At 41.9% G+C, this 18,289-nt stretch overlaps 2 protein-coding genes across 2 annotated transcripts; one reads left to right on the top strand and one right to left on the bottom strand.

Moving 5' to 3' along the window:
* Positions 1 to 511: 511 nt before the first annotated feature.
* Positions 512 to 11,659, top strand: ccdc191 (coiled-coil domain containing 191). Its single transcript, XM_054622879.1, has 17 exons — positions 512 to 589; positions 1,204 to 1,242; positions 1,450 to 1,585; positions 1,689 to 1,841; positions 3,167 to 3,345; positions 3,498 to 3,721; positions 4,260 to 4,404; positions 4,517 to 4,707; positions 4,871 to 5,120; positions 5,820 to 6,250; positions 7,758 to 7,849; positions 8,246 to 8,328; positions 8,451 to 8,552; positions 8,695 to 8,838; positions 9,831 to 9,983; positions 10,277 to 10,431; positions 11,483 to 11,659. The coding sequence occupies exons 1-17, from the start codon at positions 512 to 514 to the stop codon at positions 11,622 to 11,624; spliced, it is 2,697 nt and encodes an 898-aa protein (XP_054478854.1). The 3' UTR covers positions 11,625 to 11,659.
* Positions 11,660 to 11,800: 141 nt separating this feature from the next.
* zdhhc23b (zinc finger DHHC-type palmitoyltransferase 23b) lies at positions 11,801 to 17,831 on the bottom strand. The gene is made up of 6 exons (XM_054622880.1): positions 17,740 to 17,831; positions 16,101 to 16,255; positions 14,593 to 15,282; positions 13,841 to 14,008; positions 12,693 to 12,962; positions 11,801 to 12,321 (listed from the first exon to the last, which is right to left on the bottom strand). The coding sequence occupies exons 2-6, from the start codon at positions 16,235 to 16,237 to the stop codon at positions 12,276 to 12,278; spliced, it is 1,311 nt and encodes a 436-aa protein (XP_054478855.1). The 5' UTR covers positions 16,238 to 16,255; positions 17,740 to 17,831; the 3' UTR covers positions 11,801 to 12,275.
* Positions 17,832 to 18,289: the final 458 nt, after the last annotated feature.

The following is an 18,289-nucleotide window of genomic DNA, read 5'->3' as shown; positions in this document are numbered from 1 at the left end:
GGCAGAGCAGGGCGGGTCATGTCTTAGCCATTTCCGGAAAAAAAAAATAATACAGGAACTACAAATCTTCTAAATATGTCGTCATCACCGGAAAACTACAAAATGCGCTGTGCCTCCCCTTTTTAATCAAAACATATTTTATTTTTTTTGTGTTGTGCTTTGTAAAACTGTTTGAATACGTGATGTTACTGGATTTTTTAATTTTACCTTTAAGATTTATTACATTTAAACACACATTTGGCTCGCCTAGAGAAATGAACAGCGTTGCCGTGGTTACCAAGAACAACAATGACAGTGGAGTGGTTCACGTGGTCCTGAAAAGAGAAAACACTTAATTTACTTCATTCCCAGAATCCTGTGTGATTAATCTCGATGGCAGTCCTGTTTATAGGACGAGGGGCTGAACTGTTGAACACTTTTTGTTGATATAATTGTAGTAATATAGTTTGCTTGCAGAAGAGGACACTTTAGTGATGCTTGCTAGCAGAGGTAAAGGTCTATAAAGACACAGATGATGACGTTTCCTGGTCACAATGCTCACCTGTTCAGGTGGCGGGGACACGACAAGAGTAAAGCATCTGCGGACAAGGTAACTTTAGACTTTGGATTTATGTTGAATTGTCTAATTCTAATTGGAAAAAGGGAATGAAACCGTGGCTGCCTATTCTAGATGATATCCTACATTCAAGCTCACCTTTTCCTCTTTCATAAAGTATTTTTTTTTCAATTTAATTATTTTTACACCCCTTTCCCAGGATGATCAAATCCCCTAGAGAGATCCAGCATAATTTAAAACGGGCCCTATTGAATGTATGAGTGAAGGAGACAAGCATATCAGTGTTATAACTATGTATGATGGGCTTTCTCAGATAGTCCAATGCCTGCAGCCTCATATATCTGCTTCCTCACACAGGAGATTGCTGAATCGCTGCTAGTAAAGCCATTTAAGACGTCTGGGAAATGATTTTAGCAATCTGCTGATTTAAGGCAATGGCTAAGCTTTCCTGTGAAATAATCCACATCTTGCCTTGGCTCAGCCATCAATTTGCACATTGCGCCCACAGCTCAAGGTGTTAGTGAGCTTGGCTGGGCAATATTCAAGCAGGCAAAGGTGACCATGAGATCAGCATTTTCATGGCCCTGTGGTATCTCTTGCAAACAGTATCAGCTTACAGCTTGCTTTTCTTTTTCTTTTCTTAACAGACGCATGTGAAGAATGGTGATATCGATCAGTGGAGGAAGGTGAGAACTTAATGTGCAGCTGCTGTAGATGTTTGTGTCATTGTAAACTAAATCCCTTTGGATTTTGGACTGTTGGAATTTTTGGTATGGACAAATCAAGCAATTTGAAAATGTCACCTTTAAATGATTGATATTAACCAAGCAACGGAATAATCCCTAGATTAATTGATAATGAAAATAATAAATAGTCTATTTACTTGTCCTTAGCGCGTGGAGGTGGCCTCCGAGTTTGCTGTATCTGAAGTTTTCTCCCACAAGAAACCTCGTTCAGGAAACAACAGCCTAGCTGTACCATTGCAGAGCTCTGACCAGTTAAGGGATCATGATGAAGCTTACAGTGAAGGTAGGTCAGCATATAACATTAGAGTGTCTCTAGAGCAGTGTTACCTATATAATAGTGTGCATCAGCCTCAGGCTGACAATTATATTTGGGTGGTTACTTGCAGCTCAGGCTCTTCTTGGTGATTGGCTGAGCAGTAAGTTGCGTCTGGAGCTGGAGGTGGAGGAGGAAGATGACCTGATGTGCTGCGATGAGAGGAGAAGCCCCGCTGCACTGGCTAGTGCTCAGCCTGCTGCCCTTAACTACAGCAACTTTGACGGTACATGTTACCAACTAACCTGAGCTTCTTTAATTTAATTAATTAAGGCCTGTTCAAATTTACTAGTTATATGGGAATGGTGGGGTTTACATTTAACATTACAAACCAAAGTTAATAATGGGACTAATGAATTAAAGCAAGGGTTTGTGTTTGAAAACCCAAAGGTTAGTGCAGATCACATTAAAAGGAGTAGTACAAAGGAAGATAGTCATGATCATGTAGCTCTGACTCCATTCTGCAAGACTACCAGGAATTAGACCTAATAGGCCAGTCTCCTTCTTCCTCCAACTCAGGTCATATTGATGACAAGATTTAAGAATATATTTTTAGGATTACGTTCAAGATTAAATCAATTTGTGGCACAGTATGTATTTTTACATTTCTTAAGATATTTATTATTGGGTTCACACAAAGAGACTCATATTCATGTAATTAGATGTCTCTTTTTGGCCCAAACCTTAACAAAATAATAATAGAAAATAAGCTAATACCTACCAACTATGGTCATATAGATTAACAGTTACAGACCATACCAGCACATTTAACTAATTTACATATTTTTACATAAAGCTTGTCATTGGCTTGTAAATTGATTTCTTACTTCCAGGTACTCACATTTTTCACTGTAGTTTGAAAATCTACCTGCAAAAATACTAAACTTGCTTGAGATTTGAAATTGATCACAGTAAGCATTTTATAAACTTACCTTTTGTCAAAGTTAAGTTATTATAGTGTAGTTGTGTTTTCTTTTGTGTTCTCCTTAGTTGGTGCATTCACAGTCTTAAATTCAAGACTTTAGGGTTGAATATTAGACTGCAATGTTTTGCAACCAAGAGGCTAACAAATTTAAATTTATTTTCACAATGTCCTGTCTTTTGGTATTTTGGGTTTCATATTCCTACAGCATAACCAGGAATGCAATAGTTTTCAACAAGGGACTCCCACATCTTAGATGTTTGGAGTTTCCACGAGTTTTCAAAACAATTCATATTTTTAACTGAACTACAAGAGAGTTGAACAATAACAAAAACATGACATATATATCATCCATGGTTAACTAAGTGCTTTTTGTAATAGATTAGCTATCTCAAGCAAATGTTAAGTCTCAGCACATTGATTTTCCCATCATGCTGAAATGAACTGAAACCAGTAGCTGGTGAAGGGCAGGAAATCAATCTAAAAACGTATTGTATGCTTTGAAAAACGGTCAGCAGTAATTAACAGTACTAATGTGAATGGAATAAACATCACCGTAGTAGTGATAGTCCTTTTAGAAACTTCTCAGTTGTGATATAAACTTATTTTTCACACCCACTTGTGCAAAGATCTGTACAACTGCCTGGCCGAGGAGGAAGAGCAAAGTGCTGTTCACAGCTTCCTACAAGACCTGATGGAGCAAGAGGTGTTGGACTCTGGGGTGATGGAGGAACTGGCGCTCGATGTTGGACAAAAGAGGAAGAAGTTCAGAGATCCAATTGTCACCATGGAAGCACGACAACTGCAGGTATGTCACCAAAGAGAGTCTCAATTTCCCAAAGATAAAGAGATGTGTCTGCTCTGGGTTGGGAAACTGTCACCGTGAGTTGAATCAGCCAGAATGACGGGCACCCAAGTTGTTTTCTCACTTACACTAATTGCTACCGATTGCCACTGAAGGTGCGAGAGAACAGAGCCCGGCGGGAGCTTGAGAGGAGGAGGCAACATGGAGAGAGGGAGGCTCGGCGGGATGCCAGAGAGGAGGCAATGAGGAGGGAGCGAGAGGAGGAGACAAGAAAGAGGCAGCAAGCACGTAGACAGGAGGAGATGGTGCAGCAGGAGATGGTGAGACTGCGACGCCAGATGGATGAGAGGAGAGGCCTGGAACAGCTGGTTCGACGGAGGTACGGTATCCACAGTAATCACTGGCCTGTGCTGAAGCGCTTATCGCCAAGCTCCAGTCTCCGACTTTGAAAACCCTTGGATCAAGAGAAGTAAGCCAGCTCTCTGACCCAAACCGGTATTGTGGAAGTTTTCCTGGGGACAGTACATAAGCTCTTGGCCGGCAAAATGAGACTGCTGTGCAATTTCTCACAAAGTGTGAACCAGCACAAGGTTTTCTTTATTGCAACTGTAACTATGTCCTCAGGTAACTTTCCCTGTAAACATCTTTTGTAAAATGCAATCAATGGATGTCACCATGCGAGAATAAAAAATAGATTTATACTGTAAAATCAACATTTGAAGGCATTCAAATTGAACCTAGTAAGAGAACTTGTGATTGGTGTATAGCATATGTTTTTATAAAAAAGAAATATTTGTAACTTGTAAATTGGTCTCAAGGTCACCTTTTTCTTAAGTTGGATCTTTTGTGGATGACTGATGTTCTTTACTGGGCCCTGGTAGACTAAGGAGTATACAGTATGTGTTGTTATTCCACAGGGAAAGAGAGAGAGTAAATGGACAAAGGTCAGCCAGAAGCCTCCAGTCAGCTCCTCCGCCTCTCACAAACCAGCAGCCGCAGGATAGACAGCGACTTTATAAAGAACAGAAACTTCAAACCATGGTTCACATGGTAGAGCTCAAGGTTAGTTGTAGTGTGAGTGAGTATACTTGCAGGTTGGTACAGCAAATTAAACAATACAAATACTCTAACTAGTGGATATGAATGTTTGTATGCATTTATGCCCATGTTTTAGTGTCTGCAGAGGCATTTCTCTGGGTGGTATTCAGTTGTGTTGGACCGAAGGCTACGTTTAGGTAAGGCCATGGCCCTCTGTGACTGGAAGCGGCAGCTGAGAGCGTGGCGTGCGTGGAGGGCAGTGGTGTGGGCAGAACAGCAGCAGAGAGAGGTGGTGAGAACCGAAGAGGATCTACGAGCTGAAAACAGGCAAGAGCCTCACTGTAATTGTGTAAATAGGTCTGATAACCAATCCTTGTACAAATCCTGCCTTTTAACTCAAATGACACAACGTTATTTACAACCTATATTAAATTTAGACTGTTAATAATCGATGGTTAAAAATAAACATCGCATTTGTTCCCTCCTCCAGACAAAGCCAGCTGGCTGTTGAGAGTGACCGAAGGCGTTTACTACGGCGATGTCTGAACGAGTGGCAGCTATGGAGTCGTATAGAGAAGGAACAACGAGAGCTTTTGGCCAAGCAGCAGGAGACCCGTCGCAAGATGGCTGCCTTAATCAACGCTGCATCTACAGGCAAACTGAAGTCCGCAGACAACCCAACTTTTCAGGCAATTATGGCCCCGCCTGAGGCATCTAACCCACCAGAGACCCCAGTGAAGGTGAGAGGTGCACTCGTAAAATCCTCATTTCATCAACTAGAATGCAGAGGGATTAATTAAACCTCTTTGTTGACACTGAAAACAATCTGGCAAATCACATTTTTATACACTGAGTGCAATCGTGACTAAAATACCAGCCCTGTCTTTGGCAGGTGATGTTGAAGGCTAAAATTAGGCAATAAGTAAGTATGGACTTAAACAGAATTAAAAAAATAACAATGTTAAAAGTTGATATATCTTTGCATGGCCTAAACTTTTCTTAGTCAACCAGGGAGAAAAACTTAGTATGAAATATTCACAACTCGGGAGAGAGAGAGAGAGAGAGAGAGAGAGAGCAGGAAAGAAGAGGTGGTGTGAATATAGGGGATGGGAAAGCATAAGATAAGATAAGATAAGATAATCCTTTATTAGTCCCGCAGCGGGGAAATTTACATAGGGCAGATGGAAAGAATGCTAGAAATAAGTAAGAGGTGTAGGATAGTGGAACAGAGCTCGAGGGACGGAAGACACAGAGCAGCAGATGATGTTGGAGTTCATGGTGGATGGGGTCAATAAAGAGGCCATCCTCACTATCAAGCTTTTGCAGCTTATATATCAGGTTTCCTGGAGCTCAGTCAATTAAATTGCACTGGGAGACTGTATCTATGTTATCCCCCTTCAGTGTTTCTCCTATATAATATCATCTTTATGTCTCTGTAGGAGAATCCCCACAGGTTAAGCACTTTATCCCCCAACTCCTCTGCGGTACCTCAGAATAAGACCCCTGTGGGTGCTGTGGCCCCGCCCACTCAGCCATGGCAGGTGACCAGACGCCATGCAGCACCGACTGCCGCTGAGCTCCACGGGGCACAGCAGAGAGGTGAGGGCGGCGGCTTTACCTGTTCAAAGAGCGCAGTGTCGCCGGGCAGCAGGTTTGAGAACAGACACGCCGTCCAGCAGCAGATCATCACACAGCAGAGGAAGCTGTTGAAGGAGCAGCAAGAGAAGATTGCACAGCTGAAGACGGAGCAGAGCGTGATGGGGTTGGAGCTGGAAATTGAGAAAACCACACAGCTCACCCAGCTCACCCAGCTATCAGTGATAAGAGGATCAAAACCGAAGAGCCCCAACTTTGACCCCACAGGGCAGAGGTAGGCTCACTGCAAAATGTCTAGACGGCACAAAACTCCAAATGTGTGTGCATCATATTCACCCATGTTCACACTGTAACTGATGGCTTTATAAATGGTTAATAAACATGTTACTGCTGCTTTAACAGCAACCGTAAGCCACTAACAAGAAGAAATGTTTGGGTTGCCAGTTAGAAGAAAGTTTTTAAGATTCTTATCTTTAAGTGATTATACACTAAAGAAAACATACTTTTTAATATACTATTCCATTTCTGCCAAATGATCCCCCTGAATGCTACACATTTGCCCTTTGAGTCTGCAGTCATAAATGTGGATAAATACTTAGATATAATGTGGATAGATATCCATATGTCCTGTGGCACTTTTCTTAAAGGTCCGGTTTCATAGTGTAGAAGGATAGATTGTTTACAACCTGGCAATGTTGTCCTCAGTAACGACTTATAACTGATTTAAAAGGCATCAGTGAATTACTTTATAACTCTTTGTAGAGCCACTAGTTACAGCTTATTAGTCTTTCATTAAGAGTGACTTATAGAAAATCGTACTAATTTCAGCGTAAATAATCTTGTTAAGGTCAGGTCACCATTTAGTGTATATTTAATAAAGTTGCAGTAAAATAAACCGTTTAAAAGTTAGCTCAGTTAGTCTAAATCTAAAGTCATAGTGACTTTTTAACTGTTCCACTTAAATCATTTTTACAGGCCCAGATAGTAAAGATTGTATTAAAAAAGCCAGTAATAGCGTCGGAATATGGCAGAATATGAAGATTTTCTGCCTTTTATTTGTTTTTGGTCTGGCCTCCTATTTTATACTTTTACTGCAACCCCTGGACAATTATACATGTATGTTAGTAAGACTGTCACTGTAAAAACTCTATGCTCCAACTGTGCCATTAGCTTTGAAACTCTTTTCAGCTCTCTCTTTATATTTTACTCACTTCTCTTCCTACAGAGCATACTAACATTGGCAGAGTACAGCACAGTTGTTAAACATAGTCTGAAAATACTTTTAGAGAATGAATACCCTTTTAACCTAGTATCTCAAATGTCTAGAATAGTGAAGACACTCTTTGTTTTCAGGAGCTACACCAAGGTGAATTCGGGTAGAAGTCATTATCCTTTAATAGCTTTTCTTATTAAATACAAGTCTCATAAGAGTAGCTTCAAAGAAACAGCTGCAGAGGGATTTTAAAGCTTAGAGAGAAAAGAGGAGCGGGGGTTGTGCCGAAGTCAATAGTTGTGCAAAAGTTAATATTTTGTACATTAATAGTTTTGATCAAGTAGTATGTGATGTGAAGTCTCTAAAACCTCGAACAGAGTAAAAGCAAAAAGCTCTGCCCTTCACATCTGACGTTTAAGATTTATGTACAGTCTGACGCATGTCGGTTGAGTTTGCCTCAAATATATACCTGTCTTCATAAAATGTTGCCCAGCAAGGATCAATAAGATGACAGAGAGGTGATGCATCTTTGTTTCAGTGCTTCTGACTGTGTTTCTAACTTTTGCAGGGCATCAGGAGTTACTGGAGAACCTGACAGTCTCTGTGCACCGCCAGGGAAAGCTGTCACACGGCAGACATGCCCCCATCCAGTCATCACGGGTCAGTCTGCAATGTCCTTCACTCAGAGATCTGAAAAGCAGAGGATGACATGCACAGACTGCCACATACATACATACATACATACATACATACATACATACATAGCAGGCCGTATCTTCCTCCAAATATAGAATGCTGTAGCTCTTTTGTCGACAACATTGCATGACCCTGAACTTACATGTTGTGTGACCCTTGCTATGCCTATGGAGAGATAATAATTGCATGTATAAAAACCTATAGGTCGTTAGTCCCACAACAACAGCACTAATGTTTTCCTACCAGTTACGTGTTCAGAATATGAAGGGTGATTCATACATAAACATCCACTTCTGAGACTCTGTCGTACCACGGAGGAATACCTTGTGCTCAACTCACCCCTTCTTCATCTCTTTGAAGCCATGGAGGTCCGTGCACGTCAACGCGCAGAACGAAGAAAGGAAATCGAGGAACTCAAGAGAAAGAAGGAAGAGGAAAAACTGGTGAGAGATTGAGGGAGTGGTTTTCTTTACCATCGAACGGTTTTGTAGGATAAGAAGCAAGTTTTAATTGTCTGAAACTTGAACTTGAAATTAAAAAACACAAATTTAATTAAACTTTTCAGGCTGAGATGAAAGCTGCTGAGGAGCAGAGGCAGAGGGAGGAGGAGGAGGAGAAACACAAAGCAGCGGAAAAGAAGAGGGAGGAAAAAAGGCAGGAAAGAGAGGTGAGATTCAGATTTCCTGTCCATTCTCAATATTGTGAGTGAGAATACAGGAAGCATTAACACTGAACGACATGCAGCAGGACTGTACTCCAGTGACAAATATAATATATTCAAATAAAGTCACTTCTTTCTTTCTGTGCAGAGGGAAGAGGAGAAACAGAGGCAACTGAAGAGGCAACAGGAGCACCTGAAGCTGGCCCGTCAACACTACCACAGAACCTTGCTCCTACGGCGAGGCCTGGCGCCATGGAAACGCCTCATTCAGATCAGACAAGCCAACATACAGGTGAATCACCTGTCTAGTCTTTCAGCTGTCTGCTATAACAACATACAGTGTATTGTCAGTCAAATTCAGCCTGCCTTCTCTCCTCCAACTCAACATTTTGAGGAGGATCTCTTGATTCTGGCCTTAACTTTGAACAGGAAGCTGTGCAAGGAGAGCTTTAGGCTTTTCATTATGACACATGCTCCAACAAACAAATTACAATAAACAAGGGGACATTCTGACCTACAAGGGTTAATCCAAGTCCAGGTATAAAAAAGCCTACCTGGTTAAAGACTGGCTTGCATACGGTACTGCATGTGCGTCAGCTATCTTTTTTTTTTGCTAAAAGGAGAGAGGAAAATCTTTGAAATGCTTTTTATAATTCAAATCTCTACTTGTGGCTGGATGTCTTTTATGGCTCAGGAACCGTGGGCGAACATTATGCTTCCCAATTTTCTCACACTAAACAGCATTACTTATTTTTTTCCATACAACAAAGATTATATGGACTAATCGGTCTTAAATTCTAGCGATTCAAAGAGGATTATACATGCTTTTTTATGTCCTGTCACTTGTCTTAACTGAAGCTCAGAGCTTTTCCTTAACATATGGTATAAATAAATTCTTAAAAATGGCATGAGTAGAATCTCTGGCTCTTCATCTATTTCGCCTTCTTACTATGTAATCACTTTGTTGTACTACATTAATTATTCCTGTTGCTGGGAGGATTTTCTGTTCCATTTTATCAATAAAGCTTTGTAGCTGCATTCTCTTGACAGTATCATTATTTCATCTTCAAACTGTTCCTCTCTACTAAACGCAAAAAAGAAAAACCTGTGTGCATACATGTTTCACAGCTAGATATAAAACCTCTTTGTTAAATGTGAGATGCAGCCGAAAAGACAGGCGCTTCATCATTTCATAGCCCTCCATTGTTTCGACCTGGCACGTATGATTGAGTTTGGATGCACTCATCAGTGTGCATCAACACTTTTCTTTTCAATCCCTGCCAGCTGGCCGAGAGTCATCACAATCTCTTCCTCCTGAGGCGGTGCACACTACGCTGGCAGCAATCAGCAAGAGAGTCCCTGTCTGAGAAAGAAGCTTCTGTTGACCAACTGCACCAGCACTTTTTGCTTCGGAGGAGCTTAAGCTGCTGGAAAAGAGTGTGTATACACCCGCACACGCACACACAGTTAAAGACTCAATCAGGATTGCTGTCTCCCCATCTTCTGCCAGTGACTTAGAGCAACACCTTTTACTAATCTTCTTCTGTACCTGCACTCAATCATGTTTTCAGACTGCCCAGTCTTTAAAAGAAAAAGACTATTTTCTCCCTTTTGTTCAAACTAGTTCTGACCTCATCACTCAAACTAAATTGCACATGTTCCGTTGTGGATTTTTCGGCTAAAGATGCAGTAAAGTCTACCCATCTCTGATGATCTGTCGTATGTTTCAGCTTAATGACGGGCGGATGATTAAAGAGGAGAGAGCCGAGCGTTTCTATCGCACTCGCACTCTGAGGAGGTTTCTGCTGGCACTGCTGGACCATGTGACCCAGGAGAGGCTGGTGGAGTGGGACCGTCAGGAGCTGGCTCAGGAGCACAATAACAGGTCTGATGGCCATAACTTTCCCATATGTTCACTGTGTGGATACGGTGTGCTAAAAGGGTGTCAAATTAAATTTAACAGCTTGTTTAATTACAAGTTGAAATGTAATATCAGCGCAGTTTGGTTACAGTACGGAAAACCACACAAAGCGTTGGATTTGTATCAAACTAAACATGTTTTCTGGCTTATTCTATTAAGGAAGTTATGACTTTCAAGATGGACTTGCAATAAAGATGGTTGATTCATAAACAAACACTGCATTTATAGGATAAATGTTACCCACAACATGCATCTGTGAGAGGATACAGTTGTTGAACATTTAATATCTTTTCCACTCCAACTGCATATGCATTAGATTCTAAACTACACCATCATCTCTTTAACTCCAGTGATGTGCCTCAAAACTGTTATTCACTGTAAATGTCTCTTCATATTATGTTTAATGCCAGTTGTGGTGTTTTGCTGCTCGAGTAGAACCTTTAATATTGCTGAGCTAGCTGGCATAGCATAGTGTTTGGTCTCTAGCCCTGGGTAATTAAAAGTATTTTCCACAATACAAATTTTCCAGCCAATAGTTGGGGAGACATTTACCTTATGCCAAGTTTGATAATAGATGTTTAGACCATTCACTGAATGTATGGAAACTTTAATTTGCATTTAAATACTTTTGCAGGATTGCTTCCAACAAATTATACATTTAAATCAGAAAAAACATTTTGGTTTTGATAATGTTTAGTAACAGCATTATTATGCAGTCCTCTGTTTTTCATTGTGGACAAAATGAATGGAAGCACTATTCTGACTAAATGATTTCACCATCATTGACACAGAATGGGAGTGTTTTTTAAACTTCCGCTTCTCAGGTTAGGTCAGCTAAATGACCACAGCCTGCAGGTGAATTCCCACCGGCTGCCCAGCTGCCATTGTCAATAAGCCCCCAGTGACATCATGGGAAAACTCATTAGGTGCTGTCAACCCAGAGGTCCCTATAATACAGTTTCTTATTGCTCACTTGCTCTTTTCCCGTCTGTCCCTCCATCTGCCTGCACTTCAGACGGGTGCTGCGGCGATGTTTGCTGGCCTGGAGGCAGCTTCCCTGTCTGCTGCGGAAGGAAAAAGTGAGGGAGGAGCGGCGGGAGAAGCTGGGACGGAGAGTGACTGAGGTTCTGCCGGATTTCTGCTCCTATCCAATGTAAAGCCTCTGGGAGAAACCAACACTGGGGAGACAAGCTCCACACACATACAAACGACTCTTGGGGACACACATAAAATGAAAACACTTGCACATTTCTCATTCATTTAATAAAAATAAATAACAATTTCACACAAAAATAACTGCACCAATACAACTTTTCCAAAAAATAAAAAAAAAAAGCTTTCAATCCCTTTGAGAAAATCCCTTTAATAAAAGCAGCAATAGCGGAAAGCACTGGAAAAAGCTATCTTCTCAAGGTGACATTAATGTGTTTTGGTTTATTTGCTTTTAATTAATTCAGGAATCAATTTGAACCAGCTAAAAGAGAATAAAAGTAACTACTAATATATTCATGGCTATCCGATCATTCATTATGTCAAATGCAATGAAAAACTGTCTAACTTTAATTGCCCGATTACGTCGCTCGTGCTGAGATTCATTCATCTGTGATAAATAATCCATGACACCTTTCACAAGTTGAAGTTAGGTACCGTCTTTAGTGAACACTGCAGATAAGTGTTAGTGGAGGACTAGGTGTGCTGAGAGACTATCTTAGAAAATATGTTCAGCCCATGTTTTGTGCGTCATTGAGGCGTCATGTTGTTGCTGACGTCGTGCTCAGAGAAAATGTCCCTATGGAGGACCAGAACAATTACTCATTCTCACATTTTTCTTGTTTGTCGACTCCCAGCAAGGCACTAGAATGTAGAGGAGACATAAAGACAATGTTCAAGTCATGAGAAGACAGTCAGTGTGAAGGATACGGTGATATTTGTTTGGCAGAGAGATTAGGGACTAGTGGAAAGGGATTTAAGGTCAGTGTGAGTGGGTACGGCTGCATAGAGGAGATGCCAGTTGTGGGTGACATTGAATGTATCTTATTATAGTTTTTATTGCTATGTGTCCAAGTCAGAGCAAACTAACCCAGTAGTAAAAGTAATTTGCTGCAAGCAGAAGAGGAAATTGGAGTAAAAAGGGCCATGCTGCCATCCAGTGGACATGAACAACAACAGCAACCATAAGCTCCAAACTCGTGTTTCATAATCAGGGTTGGGAAACAGTCTCTTACACCAGGTCTGCTGGGACGGGAGAGGGTGAATTCAGTTTTTCTCCCATGGTCATGAACTCTGCCCAGTTGCCACGGAAACCTCGAGAGTAGACGCCCGTGTCGACGACGAGTCCCCAGTAGGCGCTGCGAGCGGTTTTGTCTCTCAGGGCTATGCGAGCCTCGCGCTCGGTTACGTTGTAGCTGACGTTGATGACCTGCACCATCAGCAGATGGAGCAGCCCGCAGGTCACGATACTGCTGTACCACGCACAGGTGAAGCAAAGTGCAGCGCTGAAACAGAGGCAAGGAGAAAAAGATGGTAAATGGAAAATACTCTTGTCAGTACTCTCTAATAGTTTTGTGATTATTACAAACATACAGTATTTTTGACATTTCTTTATTGTAATTTCTTGTTACTTGTTGGTCAACTGTGTTTACTGGTATTTATAACCCTACAGAGAAATACATTTTTCTTCTTTACCTTTTACTTGATCTGGTCTGTTGCTTATTTTGTAATGTGACTTGTTGCCAAAAGACAACGGTGGACACAGGAGTGAGAGTTGAAGACATGAGTGCTGGTGTTGTCAGAGTTTGTTGTGTTGGAGTACAACATTTTGCCTAGTGTTATCTAAAAGATTTTTAAAAGGCATGGCTGTGTGTTTAGCTGATTTCGACAATTTGGATGCAATGCAAGATTTCAGAAAGAGTCTTATCCAAACAAGACCCACAATAACAGATCGGTTAAAGTGAAAGGTAAAGTTTTACTTCTCTGTAGGTTTCTTTTCATAATGTGGACGGACAATTATAATAACCATCGTTTGCATTGCAGCCTGCAGCGTTTTCCCTCATTACTAGACCAATTTATGAAATGTTGTCCCCATTAGTCATTTAGACACAAAAAACATTGGACAACCAGGTTCGGGTTTAAAAACAAGTTACCCTTTATGACCTGATATACATTTGAATTACTTCTTCTATTCTATTTTTCTCATCTTTACATTTATAGTTTCTAAATTTGAAAGCATCTGGTTTTCTGACCAAAACAAGCTTCGGGCCTGAGAACAATAATAATGAATCGGGTCAAAGCAACACATAGACACACCAATTTACTATAATGTTAAAGTTACCCAGCCCAGAGTGTACAAATTGTATTTCTTGGCTCTCAGTACCTGTACTGGTTGTAGACTCCCGGGCAGTAGAGCAGGGCGGTGAAGAGGTATTGATTTGGACACACACTCCGCAGCACCAGGCTGATCCCGTACAGAGACGTCGACAGGAAGAAGACGAGGGTGAGCAGGAAGCTGCGGTGATTGGTCTGCCCTACACAGCTGTTTATCCTAGTAGGGCACCAACGGAGGGCACACACAGACACACAAGTACACACAGAGGCAGACAAAACATGGTACTGAGAACCCAGGGTTACACTACACTACACTACACACACACACACACACACACACACACACACACACACACACACACACACACACACACACACACACACACACACACACACACACACACACACACACACACACACACACACACACACACACACACACACACACACACACACACACACGTGTAGGAGTGGATGATAGCAAGAAACTGATCACTTGGAGCTGTGAATAATATGAGTGTGTGATGCTGGCTCGTCACAACATACAAATGTGGTTAAAAAAGACACAGCAGGTGTGAACAGGACAAACACTCAGTCTGAGCTGATTACCTAACCTGGAAAGAAAGACAGTCCCTTAAGAGCATTGTTTTGAAAATTGCTAGGACTTTTTTTTTAGATTTATTGAATAGTTTGTGTGGAAAAGATGAAAATATGACAAACAACTTCAGTGTTTGAGATGTGAGACAAAGTGGAAGGGACAGTGATGACAGGCCGAGTGAGAGGCATTGTAATGGCACCCACCAGACACAGTGGTGGTCGAGACGCAGCACGCAGACGCCACAGATCCTACAATGTCCCGCCCTCGGGGGCCGCACCACCCTGCACACCGGACACCAGTTCCTTCGGCCGCTCTCCTTCACCTCCGCCTCCGCATGCTCCGACAAACCCGCCCGGTTGGCTACGGTCATCGTCACTTCCTGCCTCCCTCCGTTGACCGCAGGGTCTCTGTCTGCCAGAGGGCCGTAATACGTCACCGTGCTGTGGACCGCCTCTTGGTTTGGCAGCACAATGCCAGGTTCTCTCTTGGTGTGGACGAGGGCTACCAGGGTGAGTAGGACCCCGACAGTTACCACCGCCAGCTGGACCAAACCGATATCCCCATTGGGAAGCACCTCAGTGATGAACAAGTAGTACATGTACGCCAGGGAGAAGAGGGCCAGGCTGAGGAAGAAGAGTGTCTGTCCCTTCTTGCGGTGGGTGAAGTAGTAGTACCACAGCACCAGGCCGGGCAGAGCTGTCAGGACCACGATGCCGAGCAGGAAGTGGAGAGCAGCGACGTGCAGAAGGACCGGCAGGAGGATGAGAGGAGGGATGATGGACAGTTCCACTTTTCGGGCTCCCCCCCACAGCCAGGGCACACGAATCCGGTCTGTGAAAACTGCAGTCACGTGCGTCAGGGATTCAGGTTTCTGAGGCTCCCTCTTCAGAAACCTGAAAGAGTAAAGAAGTAAAAAAGAAAAGTGGAATATTTTTACTTCTGAAAGCAATATATTTGAGATTTATGTCTGATCAGAAGTGATTTATGTTGGTTTTGGTTTTCCACCGCGATTGAAGAGCAGAGAGCACAGCCTCTTCTCTAAACTTTGTCTCATCAATAAAGAGTCTGTCAGACGGTCTGTAGGGAATACTACCATATCAGCAGAGTGCAGAGCAAAAAAGTAATCCACAGCAGACAGGTAGATGATTTCTTGAAATATAATGACTTTATTCTAAACTTCTCAGAAAACACAGATATGTGGAATATGTTTTGAATGTGCATAACGTTTTAAAAGTGAGCAAAAATCTGCCTGAAACAAGTGTGAGCTATTAAAGTCAAGGGGGTTCTTACATTATTATTTATCACAGAATAATAATAACAAGATTAATATTCAGGGAAGACAATTAGCCCAATTATTGTTGAGGGGAGGCGGTGAATAGTTTCAAGTTGGATAGTTTCATGATGTATTACGGGATTCTATTTAGGTTGTGATTATTATGATACAGTATATTGTTTACTGTAACCAACAACAGAGTGAGAGATTAAATGTAAGTTAATGTTTTTTGCCTTGGCATGACCCCTATTATTTGGCAGATAATGCAAATGCTTTAACTTCTAAATTAGGGTCAAAGTTCAAGTTTGAGCTCAATAAAAAACAAGGAATTGCCATCTTTCCACTATTATGTCTAGAATTAAATTAGCTGGACACCAAAACAACTTTAAAGTGATTGTTCTCAGTCCTCCACTCTGGTGAGTTAAGTTGACCTCTCACCTGTCACAGGCGTCATCCAGGTCCTCACAGTCGCAGCAGCAGGCTCCCACATGGCTGCGCTCTCCGAGTCTGTTCATATACTCGCAGCAGCACAAGGTCTCCTCATCCTTCAGCACCTTGTTGGCTCGCTTCTTCATGATGGACAGCCTTTCAGCCTATTAGTTTATCATAAAAAGTGTGTTAGAAACGAGATTCAGAGACAAGAAAAGTGGCAGATAAGAGACAGGAAGTGAAAGAATATAACTGTAAATACTCTACAAGCCAACTTTGCTGAAATGCCCTCTGGACACAGCAGCTTAACAGCTATTTGTACGCGTTTTAGATGTTGGAGGGGTTCCAAACAGATTTACACCACGCAACACAGCAAAGCAGACCTTGCTCATTTGACCCTACCCAGTTCACCTCCTACCCTCACATCTGTCACACATCTGTTGCTTTAATAACCACTGCAGCAGCCTGCTGGTTTATTTAGACAGCACAAATTGATTTGGGCTGAGGTGAGGCAGTGGAAGGATTTATAACAATCACAAGGTCCTCAGAGTCCCCTCCATCACGGAGAGCAGGACTAGTGAACCAGTAAATAGGAATTAATCCTTCAGCTCAGTTAAACCCATCTCAGGGGGCCCTGATTCTGTTGAATGAGCCTCTGATTAGTAATAAATCAAAGCATGACATGGTGTTTTATTATTATTCGACAGCCACTGATCAGAGAAACCTTGTAAAAAAGGACCAAGCCTTGAGGCAAAGTCTATTAGGGCCTGAGGAGAAGACCTACATGGACAGATTAATGAGTGTGTGGATGTGTGGTAGCACAAACTCGTACATCATCCCTGACAAGAGCAAAAAAAAAAACAACTAACACGGCTGCAAGGATTCATAGCGTGACTGTGGCGCTCAGCAGTTTTATGTCCAGTTGTAACACTGAGGGAATCTCTGTGGTAAACAGTTATTTTGCAATTGCATAACATCAAAAGGCTTGGAAAAATATAATGCAGGATAGCTGAAGCTGTTTTTCTTTTTTGCAGGGATTAAGGATGAAGACGCATGTCTTAGAGGGCCAATAATTAGTTGATTAATCAATCAGTCAATTTGAAGAGGGTAAATAAATTGGCAACTATTTTGATAATTGCCACTTTCAATTTACAGATTGTGTTATTTGGTGGATTTAGCTGAGTACAGGAAGTCACTGCACCTGGTTTACAGACAGATATGATAGTGGTATCAATGTTCTCATCTCACTCAGCCAGAAAATATTTAATCATATATTTACTCAAATTACAAAAAACAACACTTTGTATATTTCTTCTATTGTGACAAAACGACTGCTCTAATAACCTCTGCAACTTGTGGAAGTAAACAAATTAAACACATTTATTTGTTAATACATTGAATACAACAGTGAGGCTCAAAACTTTATTGAACATCATGAATGGATCAAGGTTAGAGATGCATATGTATTGCGAGTCATTTCATGTGCACATTCCACTTTGTTTTTCTTACATAACATGTTTCTGTTCATCCTTTCATGAAAAGCAGTTAATCACCGACTACAGGTCTCAGTTGACCCAGATTCTCACATCACATGATGACTGATCCAACGACACACACAACCAACGCTTAGAGCACCTCCGGAACGTACCTGCGCTCAGCTGCTACATGCCGATGCTCTGGGGTTATTGTTAGGGTTAATACCACCGGGTAGGTTAGGGTTAGGGTTTCTGTGAATATCACCGGGTAGGGGTTAGGGTTTCTGTGAATATCACCGGGTATGTTTCCTCCTCACCGGGTATGTTTAGGGTTAGGGTTTCTGTGAGTATCACCGGGTATGGTTAGGGTTAGGGTTTCTGTGAGTATCACCGGGTATGTTTCCTCCTCACCGGAAGTCTTTCTCTTGGCAGCTGCTGACGTCACCGGTGTTTCCCGGACCGCGTCACGCATAAAGAATAACAGAGGCGGTCAGTCTGGTTCAGGTCTCATTACTGGTTCAGGACTCATTACTGGTTCAGGACTCATTACTGGTTCAGGTCTCATTACTGGTTCAGGTCTCATTACTGGTTCAGGTCTCATTACTGGTTCAGGACTCATTTCACTGGTTCAGGACTCATTACTGGTTCAGGACTCATTACTGGTTCAGGTCTCATTACTGGTTCAGGTCTCATTACTGGTTCAGGACTCATTACTGGTTCAGG

The sequence above is a fragment of the Anoplopoma fimbria genome, chromosome 21 (assembly GCF_027596085.1).
Source record: "Anoplopoma fimbria isolate UVic2021 breed Golden Eagle Sablefish chromosome 21, Afim_UVic_2022, whole genome shotgun sequence".
Taxonomy (NCBI): Eukaryota; Metazoa; Chordata; class Actinopteri; order Perciformes; family Anoplopomatidae; genus Anoplopoma; species Anoplopoma fimbria.
This window is presented reverse-complemented; position numbering and strand designations above follow the sequence as displayed.